At 38.3% G+C, this 14974-nt stretch overlaps 1 protein-coding gene across 1 annotated transcript in view; it reads left to right on the plus strand.

Moving 5' to 3' along the window:
• The window catches only part of LEKR1 (leucine, glutamate and lysine rich 1), a 178627-nt gene that overhangs the window by 118634 nt on the left and 45019 nt on the right, over positions 1-14974 (plus strand). Inside the window, exons 7-9 of the mRNA XM_064275639.1 lie at positions 1034-1115; positions 13379-13456; positions 13782-13985. Coding sequence (XP_064131709.1) covers positions 1034-1115; positions 13379-13456; positions 13782-13985 — 364 coding nt within the window. The remainder of the gene's footprint in view (positions 1-1033; positions 1116-13378; positions 13457-13781; positions 13986-14974) is intronic.

Here is a 14974-nt window from a genome sequence, read left to right on the forward strand (position 1 = left end):
GCTGTCATTGGGCCTGGGGTGCAGATCACCGTTCCGACGCACGATTCAAGCCATTTGCCCTTTCTGCTTTAGTTTCAGTTCTGCGTCCACACACACGTAAGACACGCTGCGTGAACAGTCTTCCTCAGATGCTACTTGGATTTCCCACATCAAGGCTCTATGGAAGCCAATTTCTTGCTGATATGTCTTTGGCTTTGAAAGTCATTAAAATGTCTTTTAAATGCTGCCCAGAATTAACAGATTCTTTACCAGGAGCCCTGCAATGGTTTGCCTGTTTGAGTTCTACCAGGAGGCCTCAGCAGTGCCTCTCAGTTCCAGGCCACAAGACAGCTCACGCAATCGAGTTTTTCAGAAGTGAGCCGCAGGATCAGAGATTCTGAAATGTGTAAAAAAAAAAAAAAAAAGGAAAAAATCCATTGCTGTTCCAACTCATAGAGACCCTATAAAAAGACTAGAACTGCCCCATAGGGTTTCCAAGGAGCACCTGGTGGATTCAAACTGCCGGCCTTTTGGTTAGCTGACGTAGCTCTTAACCACTGTTCCACCAGGGTTTCCAGAAGTGTGTAGGCTACAGGAATTTCCTTTGAAAACATTAATAAACTTTAGCCTGTTAGTTATTTGAAAATTAGTGTGATAGTGGGGGTAGGAAGAGGCCAAAAATTGGATGTGTCAGAACCCAATATTTCTGTGGGGTGTCAGTGTGGCGAGTGCTGAGCAGCCACGGAGCCCCATGTGGTCATCCAGGCAAAGTGGAATAAAGAATTGTATTATTCTTCAGGAGCTGAGTGACAACTCCAAAAGAATATGGTTTACTGCGGTTCGAACCCACCCAGAGGTACTGTGGAAGAAAGGTCTGGCGACCTGCTTCCCTTAAGATTACAGCCAAGAAAACCCTCTGGAACAGTTCTAACCTTTACCACATGGGGTCCCCATGAGTCAGAATTGACTAGACAGCAGTGGGTTTGGTTTTGGGTATGAAAATATCTGGGCACTTAAAACTTACTAACCAGATGAATACATTGTGTCATTGCAGATTTACAATGTCACGTGGAGGCACTTGGGCTAAAACTCCAGAAGGCAGCGACCGAGACCAACAACTATAAAGAAATGCTCACGTAAGATGGTGCACACTAAACAAGTATAAGATTACAGTGCCCTGGAATGGGGGGTTTAGAAAGATCCCTTGTGTATTCTCTGTGACTCTTTGGCAGTGATTCAACTGTGTGGGTACAGTCTGCTGCTGCTTTTCTTGGTGACTTTTTGAAGGCCCTGTAAATATTTTTAGGTAGGTGGAGGGTTTCTTTCCCTCAGTTAGAAACTTACCTACCCATTTGTTAAAGCCTTTCCTGATTGTTCTGGTGTGGTTAACTTAACAGGAAATATTCTCTGGGGCTTCGTCCTCTCTCTGTCTATTATCTGCCCATGACAAACCTCATACACAATGAAGTTGTTTTTTAAAATTACCAATTTTAGGTTCAAAAAGAGAGCTAAGCACCTTTGAAATGCTAGAGTACTTATGCTTTATATAAGTGATAAAGAAAATTTTAGAAAAAAAATGGTAAGAAAACGCTCTTGTAAAATGTCCATAACATTCTTTCTTTTAAAAATGAATTTTATTCCAGAAATTTTGAAAGTTACTTCATAGTATTAAATATATAGTATACCTATAATTATAATATTAAGATAGAATTTATATAATCTTTGACAAGCAAAAAAAATTTTTTTAACTTTGTGGTAATGATCTTATAACTCTGGTTTTCAGTTCCGATGTTTTAGAAGAGTGAGCCTCAGAAGAAATATAAATATTTAGAATGCTTAGCAACCAAGTATTTGTGTTGACCATGAATTACTCCTAAGAATAATGTGTTTAATAAAATCCTTAACAACACAAGAAAGAACAAACTCCAAAAAATGCCCTATCGAATGAATGTATACTGAGATTATTTGTAGCAAAGTAATTAGTTTTTGAAAAACAAGAAAAGCCAAATATTTATGCTTTGTAACTGTGTGGTTAATAATACACTAAGTGTAATAGTCTGGCTACCTCTGTTATGATAGCTGAGGGTGAAGAAATGAGCAGGCAGAGGGGCCCTTGGGAGGCCCACTGGGCCCAGAAAGTAACTTCTAAGAGATAAGAAATACCTGAGGCATGTAGTGTTTGTTGTGAGGTGCCGTGGAGTCGGTTCCGACTCATAGCGACCCTGTGCACAACAAAACGAAACACTTCCCGGTCGTGCGCCTTCCTCACAATCGTTATGCTTGAGCTCATTGTTGCAGCCGCTGTGTCAGCCCATCTCATCGAGCGTCTTCCTCTCTTTCGCTGACCTCTCCTTTACCAAGCATGGTGTTCTTCTCTAGGGGCTGATCCTTCCTGACAACATGTCCAAAGTATGTGAGATGTAGTCTCGCCATCCCACTTCTAAGGAGCATGCTGGTTGTACTTCTTCCAAGACAGATTTGCTCGTTCTTCTGGCAGTCCATGGACATGAGAAATATGAAAAAGAGGGAAAAGAGAAACAAGCTGGCCATTGCCAGATTCATTGTTCTCCTCCCTCTAGAAAAGTCAGGGAGGACTTTGGCCATACGGATGTCTCATGTGGAAAGCAGCCTAGAGAGGCACAGCTGCTGTGTGATTTTGACTCCTTGGAGCTCCAGAGGTGCCAAGAGCCCTGTGTGGGGACTGGGAGGTGGGGCTGGCACCCATCTGAGTTAAGCAGGGGTTCCCGGGCATTCTAAGACACAGTACATGGTGTGCGGCCTGGAAAGCCAGGACAGCAGCTGAAAGAAGAAACAAGCATACTGGGGAAAAGGAACAAAGCTTATTGGCTGTGGTATGAATCAATTAGAAAAATGTTTTATTTGTATTTCTATTTTTTAATAGACTTTGTTTGTTAGAGCAGATTTAGTTTTACAGAAGGATTGTGTAGAAAGTACAGGGAGTTCCCAAACCCCCTCTCCTTCCTGTCTCCCCACACAGTCTCTCCTCTTATTAACATGTTGCAGTGGTGTGATGTATTAGCTGAAACCAATGAACCAATATTGAGACATTATTTTTAAGTACTTAGTTTACAGTAGGGTTCACTCTTCATGTTATACAGTCCTGCGGGTTTTGACAAACACATAATGGCGAGTGTCTGCCATTACGGAATCCTGCGGAATAGTTTCACTGCCTCCCAGATCCCCTGTGCTCCACCGATTCACCCCTCCCTCCCCCTGACTCCCTGGCAACCACTCATCTTTTTGCTATCTTTATAGTTTTACCTTTTCCAGAATGTCCTATACGTAGTTGAAATGATATAGCCTGCACAACCTTTTCAGACCGACATATTTCACTTAGCAATATGCATTCAAGGTTCTTCTGTGTCTTTTTGAGACTTGATAACTCATTTCTTTTTACTGCTAAATGATACTAACACAGTATCACGGGTGTACTAACGTCGTCTGAATAGTACATAGTATGGCTGTCCAGTTTGGGGCAATTACAAATAAAGTTCTATAAACTTTTCACGTGCAGGTTTTTGTGTGACCGTAAGTTTTCATCTCATTTGGATAATACCTAGGAGTGCCATAGCAGTCGGTTCACATGGTAAGCCTAGTAAGCCTATATGGAGCTTTGTGAGAAGGAGTGCCATGACAGTCGGTTCACATGGTAAGCCTAGTAAGCCTATATGGAGCTTTGTGAGAAGGAGTGCCATGACAGTCGGTTCACATGGTAAGCCTATATGGAGCTTTGTGAGAAGGAGTGCCATAACAGTCGGTTCACATGGTAAGCCTAGTAAGCCTATATGGAGCTTTGTGAGAAACTGCCAGACTGTCTTCCAAAATGCACCGTTCTGCACTCCTGCCAGCAATGACTGAGAATTCCTGTTGCTCCACAGCTTGACAGCATTTGACGTTGTCAGTATTTTGGATTTTAGCCATTCTAAAAGGTGTGGTGGTATCTCGTTGTTTTAATGTGCAATTCCCTAATGACTTATGATGTTGAGCATCTTTTCATGTGCTTATTTGCCATCTGTATATCTTCTTTGTTGAGATGTCTGTTCACATCTTTTGCTCATTTTAAAAATTGGGTAATTTGTTTTCTTACTGTTGAGCTTTAACAGTTTATAGTTTGGCTATAAGTCCTTCATCAGATACGTGTTTCACAAATATTTTTCCCAGTCTGTGGCTTGTGTTTTCATTATCTTAACAGTGTCTTTCACAAAGAACAGTTTTTTATTTTAATGAAGTTCAATTTATACATCTTTTCTTTCAGAGATCATGTTTTTGGTGTTAAATATAAAAAGTTATTGCCTCCTATGTTGTCTTCTACAAGTTTTATAGTTATGTTTGTGATCCATTTTTGGTTAGTTTTTGTGAAAATTGCATGGTCTGTGTCTAGATTCCGTTTGTTGAAAAGCTGTTTTCTCCATTGAATTGTCTTTACTTGTTTGTCAAAGGTCAGTTGACTGTATTTACCTGGGTTATTTCTGAGCATTCTATTCTCTTATATTGATCTGTTTTCTATTCTTTTGCCAGTACCACCCCGTCTTGATTGCTGTAGCCTTCTCTTAAGTCATCAGGTCTGTTCTTCAGGACTCCATTGGCTGTTGGAGGTTTTTGCCTTTCTGTAACTCCAGGTAATTCTGGTCTGCAGAGATCTACAACGGCATAACGGAATGCGAGTAGTGGGGAGGGGCGGTATACTTTTGGTAGAGTGGTTGAAATGGCATCCCTGAGAAGATGACGTTGGAGTTAAGACCTGAGGAACAGACAGGAGCCAGCTGTGCTCAGATCTGAGAGCGAGATGTCACAGCAAAGGCCTGAAAGTCTTGGGAATGAGCTTTGCAAGCTCAAGAATCATGAAGAACACCAGTTGTGGTAGGCAGAACAGTGGACCCCCCAAGATGTCCGCGTTCTAATTCCTGGAATCTGTGAATATGTTACTTTAATGGCAAAAGGAACTTTGCAGATGTGGTTAAATGAAGGATTTTGCAATGGGGAGATTATCCTGGAACCTAGAGGTGGCCCGATGTAATCACAAAGGGGCTTATAGGAGGGAAGCAAGAGGGTCAGAGTCAGGAAAGTAGATGTGAGATTGGAAGCAGTGACTGGAGTGAGCTCTTTGAAGATGGAGGAAGGGGTCATGAGCCAAGGAATGCAGGTGACCTCAAGAAGCTGGAAAAGGAAGGAGCCTGCGGGAGGAGCCCAGCCCTGGTGACACGTCGATTTTAGAAATTTTGACCTCCAGAGCTGTAAGATAATAAATTTGTGTTGTTCCAAACCCCTCAATTTATGGTGATTTACTACATCAGCAATTGGAAGCTAATATGTCCATGTGTCCAGAGCCTAGTGAGGAGTTTGCAATTATTTGGAGAGCATTGGAAAGCTGTTGGGGGATTGTAGGCAAGAGAGTGATCTGACCGGACTTAAATTTTAAAAGGTGCTCTGGCCGGGATGTGGAGAATGGACTGGAGTGGGAAGGAAAGAGAAATCAGGGAGACTGAGCAAGCGGCTTGCAGTCAGACAGGTGAGAAGAGGCTGCAGCCGACTCTAAGCCATAGAGAGGCTACGTGTGGGTGTTGGAGCTCTGGTGGTGCAGTAGTTAAGAGCTCAGCTGCTAACCAGAAAGTCGGCAGTTGGGATCCACCAGCCACTCCTTGGAAACCCTATGGGGCAGTTCTACTCTGTCCTATAGAATTACTATGAGTTGGAATCAACTCTACGGCAACGGGTTTGGGTTTTATTTTTTTGGTGGATGTGGATGTGGATGTTAGAGGGCCATCTGATAGGACTTACCTGACGAAGTAAACATGGTGGAGGAGGAAGGGGACTTGAAATGAGAGGAGAGAGTAAAGGATGGGGGTTGAGACTTCACTCTCAGCTTAGGCAGAAGCAGTGGAGTGTAGTAACTTAGAGCCTAGACTCTGGATCCAGACTGCTGGGGTTCAAATCCCAACACTACTGCTTAGTAATTAGGTCGCTTTGGGCAAGTTACTTATCCCTTTGGCCTCAGTTTTCTCATCTGTAACATGGGAATAGGGCTGCTTTAAGAATTGCATGAGCTATATGAAGTGTTACCTATTTACTGATGTGGGATGCCATTTACTGAAGTGGGAAAACCTGCGTAAGACATACATGGTGGTGGGGAGGGGTGAGTGAGGAAATCAAAAACAATGCTTTTTTGTTCTGTTAGATTTGAGGTGCCTTTTGGACAAAAACCAAACCAAACCTGCTGCTGTCGAGGCGAATCTGACTCATAGTGATCCTATAGGATAGCTCCTGATAGGGTTACCTTTTGGACAGCAAAGTGGAACTACCACGGAGGTGGTTTGAGAAGGGCATGACTGGAATAGTATGGGCCATTGCCTTTCACATTTGGAGGGAAATATCCAATTATTTTATCTTATTTCCTTTGCATTGATTGACAGGAGCAGCAGGGGCCTTTCTAAAGTCTTATTCATAGAGGCTGAAAAGAAAGGATTAACACTGTTTGCTAGGCAGTGCTTAAAGAAAGAGATGCAGGCATGCTTTGTGTTCCTTCCAGTTCTCCAGTCCCAACTATGGTGAAGATAACAACTGGGTGGTGACCGGTAGACCACAGAAAGAGTGGCTGAACTGGGGGTGGGGATAGGAGTGGGGGGCTGAAGGGGATCTTGGGATGGTCAGCTCCCTAGTGAGCAGACTCTTCTAGAAAAAAAAAGCCACAGCCAAGATTACCTGAATAGTAAAATGACCACCGAAAGACATTCTCCGGTCCCTGCCCTTAGATTTGGCAAAGTTTGGAAAAGAGTCTGGGCAGAGAAGTGACAGTTGTAGGGCTGTTGAATCTCAAGGCATTTTTAAAACTAATGTTTTTGTTTGATTTCAAAGTAAATGTGTGAAAGTTGAAAAATACAGGAATACACAAGAAAGAAAATCCCAGTTATACTTTGATTTTTTTTTTTATTATGTCGTCCTAGTCCCTCTTTCTAAGTTTCATGTATTTTTAGTGTAATTATATACTGTTTTGCAAAATGTTTTCTCCCTTTTCCTGGACATTTTGCCATGTCATCCCATGATACATTTATAAAAAAAAATAAAAAATGGATACATTTATAGGTAATTATAAATGTTTTTTTTTGTTTTTTATAGTATTCCAATCTATGGATGAACCTTAATTTATTTACTAATTCCTTGCTTTTAGAATATCCAAATTTTTCACTTAAGGTACTTTGAAAATCCATGTGGAAAAACCTTTCTACTCATACACAATTATTTCCTTAGGATAATTTTTCTAGAATTAAACTCACATTTTTTTAAGGCTTTTAATGCATGTGACTAATGGCCCTGTTATAAGATTACAGTGGATTATAGTCTCAGCCATGTTTGTGAATACCCATTTCCTCACTTCCTAGTCAATCCTAGATATCATAACTTAAAAAAAAAGCTAATTTAGTTGATGGAAAATACCCTGCATTTCTGGCTGCTGGTATTTTTCCATTTGTCACTCACCTGAATGTAGCCTTTGCCCGCTTTTCTAGTGGCATGCCAATCTTTTCCTTGTTCTTTCTTTGTTAATGTTTTACTCATAAATAAATTTCAAATTTACAAAAAGTTGTAAAAATAATAATAGTACAAAGAGCACCCAAATACTCTTAACCCAGATTCACCTGTTATTAACATCTTAACCTATTGCTTTCTCTCTCCATATCTACCTGTATCTACACACACACACACACACACGTGTATAATTTTTTCCTGAAACATTTGAGGATAAGTTACATACAACATAGCCCCTTACCTCTGAATACCTTCGTGTGCATTTCCTCAGGACAGGGACAGTCTACACAACCAGTAGAGTACTCAGCATCATAAATTTACATTGATATAATATTTCAGTTTTGTCAGTTGGCCTAATGATGTCCTTTATGGCATTTTCCTGTTTAGTACAGGCTCCAGTCTAGGGTCGGTCTGTGAACTCATGAATTTTTTTTTTCCCCAAAAGTTTATAATTTCTTACTGTGCTTAATGATTTTGGTACACAAATTTTTCCAGATTTAGCTAGTGGGAGACCATTCAAGCTGGCTCCTGTGACCTTGAAATGTGATCCCATCATTTTTTTTAAGCACTAAATTACTTTCTGGCGTAACAAGATGTTTCAGGTATACCTACTCTGTCCCTGCCTAGGAATTATTAAACACAGCAGGAATCAGTGAAATTCAAAACAGAATAATAGAGAAAAATCTATAAAATAAAAGCTGGTTCTTTGAGAAGACCAGTACAATTGGTCAACCTCAAGCCAAATTGATCAAAAAGAAAAAAAGGAAAGACATAAATTACATGAGGTGAGAGTAAGGCAACATCACTGATGATTCTACAGGTGTTAAAAGGATAATAAGGAAACCTTACGATTATATGCCAATAAATTCAGCAACTTACATTAAAGGGATAAATCCCTTGAAAAACAACACGAACTACCAAAACTCACTCAAGAAGAAGAAGATACCCTTAGTAGTCTTGATCTATTAAAGAAATTGAATTTGAATTTGAAAAACCTTTCCACAGGGATGAAGGGGTAAGTGTGACTTCTAAGAAGTAGCACAAGGAAGTGTTGTGATAACGAAAGGGTTCTGTGTCTTGATTGTGGTGGTGATTGCATGAATCCATAAGTGGTGAAATTGCATAGAAGCACACACACACCTGAGTGCATATATAACCGAAATCTGAATAAACGCTGTGGATTGTAACAATGTCAACTTCCTAGTTTCAATATTGCACTGTAATTATGCAGGAACCCTGGTGGTGCAGTAGTTAAGAGCTATGGCGGGCTACGGGTGCTAACCAAAAGGTCAGCAGTTGGAATCCACCGGCCACTGCTTGGAAACCCTCTGGGACAGTGCTACTCTGTCCTACAGGGCTGCTATGAGTCACAATCAACTTGACGGCCGACAGGTTTTATAGTTATGCAAGGTGTTACCACTGGGAGAAATTGAGTGAAGAATATGTTAGGACTTCCTTGTATACTTTTTGGTAACTTCCTGTGAATCTATAATCATTTCAAAATAAAAATTCTAAAAAAATAAAAATAAATTAAAAATAAATACACCACCAACTGCAACAGGAGACCTTTCCACAAAGAAAACTTTAGGCCCAATTAGCTTCACTGGAGAATTCTACCTAACATTTAAGGAAAAAGTAATACCAATTCTGCACAAGCTGTTCTAGAAACTGGAAGAGAAGAGACTGTTTCCCAGTGAATTCTATGAGGCCAGCATTACTGGCCAGACAAATTGACAGATGAAGACATTACAAGAAAGTAAAACTACAATATGTATGCAAAAATGCTAAACAGAATTTTAGCAAAATGAATCCAGTATTATATAAAAAAGATGATATATGCTTACCAAATGGAGTTCTTCCCAGTTTTGCAAGGTTGGTTTAAAATTCAAAAATCAATCAATATAACTCATTATATTAAAAGACTAAAAAAAAAAGCAAGCTCAACAGACATAGAAAAAGCAATTGACAAAATTCGTAGCAGGTGACAATGCTCCCCAAGTTGATCTATAGATTCAACACAATCCTTGTCAAAACCCAAGAGGTTTTTGTAGAAATTGAAAAGCTCATTGTAAAATTCATATGGAAATGCAAACGACCCAGGATACTCAAAATAATTTTGGAAAAGAAGAATTAAATTTGAGGACTTAACCTTTTGTCTTAGTCATCTAGTGCTGCTATAACAGAAATACCACAAGTAGATGGCTTTAACAAACAGAAATTTATTCTCTCACAATCTAGGAGGCTGCAAGCCCAAATTCAGGGTGCCAGCTCCAGGAGAAAGCTTTCTCTTTCTGTCCGCTCTGAGAGAAGGCCCTTGTTATTAATCTTTCCGTGGTCTAGGAGCTTCTCAGTGCAGGGGACCCAAGTCCAAAGAATGCACTTCCCTCCTGGTTCTTCATTCTTGGTGGCATGAGGTCCTCCTGCCTCTCTGCTCACCTCCCTCTCAAAAGAGATAGACTCAAGATACAACCTAATCTTTTAGATTGAGCCTTGGCTCATTAACAGAACTGCCTCTAATCCTGCCCCATTAACATTATAAGGGTAGGATTTACAACACATAGGAAAATCACATCCGATGATAAAATGGTAGACAATGACACAACACTGAGAATCATGGCCTAGCCAAGTGACACACACTTTTGGAGGACACAATTCAATCTAACATCTTTCTGATTTTGAAACCTACTATAAAAGCTACACTACTCAAAACAGTTTGGTACACTAATCAAGATAGTTTGGTACTAGTATAAGGATAGACATGTAGATCAATGGAATGAAATTGAGAGTGCAAAATTAAACCATTCTATTTATGGTCAGTTTATTTTTAACAAAGAAGCCAAAATAACTCAGTGGAGGAGATGATAGTCTTTTCAGTGAAAGGTACTGTAAAAATTGGATATCCACATGAACAAAGAAGAATTTAGAGCTTTACCCTCACACAATACACAAAGTTTACTAAAAATGTCCCATACATCTTAAGGTAAGACCTAAAAATAATTTTTTTTTTAAAACTATAATTTCTAGACAAAAACTTTGTAACCTTGGAGTTGAAGATTTCTAAAGTATAACACAAAAGCATGACCCATAAAAGAAAAAAAACTGATAAATTGGACTTCATAAAAATTAAGAACTTCTGCTCTTTGAAATACACCATTTAGAGAACAAAAAAAACAAACCATACATACATTGGTAAAAATTATTTGAAACCGGGTATCTGATAAAGGACTTGTATCCAGAATACATAAGAAATGTATCTTAAAAACAAGAAAAAGATTTAAACACTTTACCAAACAAGAGTTAAAGATGGGCAATAAGCACATAAATCGATCTTTAACATTATTAGTCATTAGGGAAATGCAAATTAAAATCACAATGAGATACAAGCACATACCAGTGAGAACAGCCAAAATGAAAATGACTGATCATACCCAGTGCTGAGAAGGACGCGGAGAAAATGGAGCTGTCACATACTGCTGGTGGGAATGCAATATATGGCACAACTACTTTGGGAAGTAGTTTGGCAGTTCCTTAAAATGTTTTCATATTTACCCAAGAGAAATGAACACATATGTCCATACGAAGACTAGAACATAAATTTTTACAGAAGTCTGATTTGCAATAAGCAAGAATGGGAAACAACCTCAATGTCCACCAACAAGTGAATGGATAAACAAGTTGTAGTATATCCATACGTGGAACTCTGTTCAACAATTAAACAGAATGAACTACTGATACCCACAGCAAAAAATAATTGTACATGAAAGAAGCCTGAAAAAAGGGGGTGGAGGGATATACTGAATGATTTCATTTATATAAAATCATAGGAAGTGTGAACTAGCCTATAGTCACAGAAAGTAGATCGGTTCTTCCCTGGATAAGGAGCAGCAGAAGGGCTAGGAAGAATGGATTACAATGGGGCTTGAATAAATTCTTGGGGATGACTGATATGTTCATTTTCTTGATTTTAATGGTGTCATGGGCATAAACTCACATCAAAACCTATCAAATTGTACACTTTAAAGATACCAGTTTATTGTATTTCTTATAATACCTCAATAAAGCCATTATATGGAAAGGAATTAATAGAGGAAGTATCTATAGATTAATTTAGAAATTTAAAAGACACATTAAAAAACATAAGCTAAAGTAAACTGTAGCGTTCAGGAATAAAATTTGGGTGATAAAACTCCAATAGGAATCAAGATAGTGATTACCATAAAATTCATGAAAATAGTTATTTGTAGGAGGTGAGGAGTTTGCTGTAATTCGTACCAGGGATATAAAGGACTAATAGGTAGCTGGCAAGGCTTTATTTTTTTATCTGAATAATAATTACAAGAATGTTTTCCTTATAATACCTGACCATCTTGTATATCTGTTTTATGTAGTTTTCTATTTCTGTGTCATATTTTATAATAAAAAAAGGTTTTAAAATAAATGAATATTATTTATGTTCTTGATGCCTTAAAAATTATTATTTGTTAGAAAATCAAAGTCATTCTACAAGTAGGGCAAAGCCATCGATAATCTAACATATTTCATTGTATGGTTTATAAGGTATTTTAAGGTGTATTCAGACAATGACATCTTATTAATTTGCAGCTTAGAAGGAAATTTAAATTGGAATATTACCATTTCTTCGTATAGTAAACTTTTGAGTATTGGTGCCAAATCCTAATTATATAAGATCAAGCAGAAATCCTGGTGGTGTAGTGGTTAAGTGCTACAGCTGCTCACAAAAAGGTCGGCAGTTCAAACCCACCAGGCGCTCCTTGGAAACTCTGTGGGGCAGTTCTAGTCTGACCTAGAGGGTTGCTGTGAGTCAGGTTCAAGCAAATGTTTATTTCAGTTTTAGAATTATCTTTTGGTTCTTTTTAATGGTTTCTATTTCTCTCCTGAGAGTTCCTATCTTTTTATTCATTGGAGTACATTTTATTTATATCTTCCAGCAGAGTTGTAATTGCTCTTTCAAAAATCCTTGACTTCTGATTTCAATATCTGGGTCATCTTAGAGTCAGTCCCCATTAGTTGTCTTTTTTCTTGAGACTGGGTCATACTTTTTCTTTGTATGTTCAGTGATTTTTTATTGTATTGTGGACACTGTGAATGTTCTGTTGTGGAGACTCTGGGTTTCTTATAGTCTTCCCAAGAATATTTTGTTATTGTTTTAAGTAGGCAGTTAGTTTGGTTGGCTTTGACAAACTATGACTCTAGGGTGGCAGCTCAAATCTCAGTTATTTTATCTTTAACTAGGATCTTAGATTCTTTCTAGTGCACATATAGTTCAGGGCTCACCCCCAGATCTGGGTAAAGTTCATGTGCAGTGTTCGAGGCTTCCTCTGTGGCTCTCTCCTATTCAGGCTTCCCCCTTCACTTTCTAGGAGCTGTTACTGGCCCCGACTCTGTCCTCTGGATCTTCAGGACAGAAAGACTGAGTTTTCGATCAGGGTTTTATCTGTCATGCCTGGTGCACACTGGGGCCTGCCCTCAGGCTTAAGACATTAAAAAAACAAACACAAAACCAAAACTGATCCCATGCTCTCCCCCCCTTCCAAGTGGTACTCCCCTCCAGAATCTGCCTGCTTTTGCTCACTCTCTCGTGCCTTCACATAGCTCTAGTTTTTATGTTTGGTTTTGTTTTTAATATTGTCCAGAGTTTAATCTTTTATCAAAAGGGAAATTAGTCTGATAGGAGCTGACTTGGCCATTATAAAAGTGGACTAAATGTTTCTTTAAAGAAATGATATTACGATGATGCTAATAAATTCTTTCTATGGATGAATAAAATAATGATATAAAAAATTACACTTTAATTATTTTGAAATAATATACTTGAATCTCTTTTGCATTGTTTTAGGAGTAAATCTAATGAAGCCGATGACTGTCAAAGAAAGCTTAGAAAGCTGAAGTTTGAATCCATTATTTCTGAGTCACGGTATATGTGAAATTTTTAAATTAAAAATCTAATAACTGAACTTGAAACATTGTATTTAAAAGATACTTAGCTTTTCTTATTGTATTCCTTACATATAAATTACCTAACTCAAGTTTATAATGTCTCGCAGTTGTTCAGTGATTTTGCTTCATGCCTAAATGAGAAAATTTTAATATCATGGAAATATTTATTTTCTTAACATATTAAATTTTTTAAAATTTAAAGTCATACTCTATAATTTCAAATGGCCTTTTCGTATATCTTTAATAAATATAAAAATTTTGCATCTAATACACATTTTTTTTTTTTTTTAATTCTCCTTTAGTCACACGAGACTGCTTAAAGAAAAAGAAGAATCTTTAATGACTTGTCAAAAAATACACAAAACTTTACAGGAACAACTGGCTGCAAAAGAAATGCAAGAAGAAGATGTAAAAAGAAGAATTAACCTTGCAGAAAATGAACTTGAAATAACGAAGACTCTTCTGAATCAGACAAAGGAAGAGGTTGTAACGCTGAAAAATGAAAGGTGCAGTCAAAAATAATTTCTTACAAAAATATCTTACTTTTAGATCACTATTCCATATATGGAGCCCTGGTGGTGCAGTGGTTGAGAGCTTGGCTGCTAACCAAAAGGTCGGCGGTTAAAATTCACCGGCAGCTTCTTGGAAACCCTATGGGGCAGTTCTATTCTGTTCTGTAGGGTCACTATGAGTCGGAATCAACTTGATGGCAATAGTTTTTTTTGATAGTCCATATATTTGAAATATAAAGATTCTGTATAATATAATAACAATAGAACGACAAGATTAAAGATGTGTATCCCCTGAGAGTTCATGACATCCTTCCAGCTCATTTTTCAGGTGATTAAACTGAAGCCCAGACAGGTTAAATGGCTTGCTTGAAGTCACACAATTGGTTAGGCACGAGGAGGAATGAAACCCAAATTGCAATTGGTATTAGATTTCTGTAAAAAGAGCCAAATAAGACTATGTGTGGTACTTGTACTACTGAATTTCACCCAGGCCAATGACTGGTGGAATTCTATAATTTTTTAACCAAAAAATCTTTCTTTAAAATATTATTCTATCTTTTTATTGGTTAGCTGAGCAATTCACTTATTATCTAGAACACCTCATTTCCAATGATGCCAGATTAATTAAGCTTAGCTAGACAGATGTTACCTCCTTCACAGTGGTTGTTGAGAAGATCTTACCTTTGGTCAAGCTATTTGGAACTCTTCTCTGAGGACTGGCTCAAGTGACCATTCTGTAGAATTTCCTCAATATGACAAATCTTTGCCCTTTAGGAATGGATAGACTTTTTTGCTCAATCTCAAATAGATCCAGTGAAAGCAAGTCCGGTGAATATGATGGGAAGTTAATCTAGGGAATACCACTTGGGATAAAAAATAAAGTAAAATGTTTTCTTTTTTCTATGCTTAATAAACTATCTCTGGCTGCCATTTGAAGAGGGGGGGTTGTGAATGTTTTGGGGATTGGCAAAGCCATTAAAATA

The sequence above is a fragment of the Loxodonta africana genome, chromosome 23 (assembly GCF_030014295.1).
Source record: "Loxodonta africana isolate mLoxAfr1 chromosome 23, mLoxAfr1.hap2, whole genome shotgun sequence".
In the NCBI taxonomy this organism is placed as follows: Eukaryota; Metazoa; Chordata; class Mammalia; order Proboscidea; family Elephantidae; genus Loxodonta; species Loxodonta africana.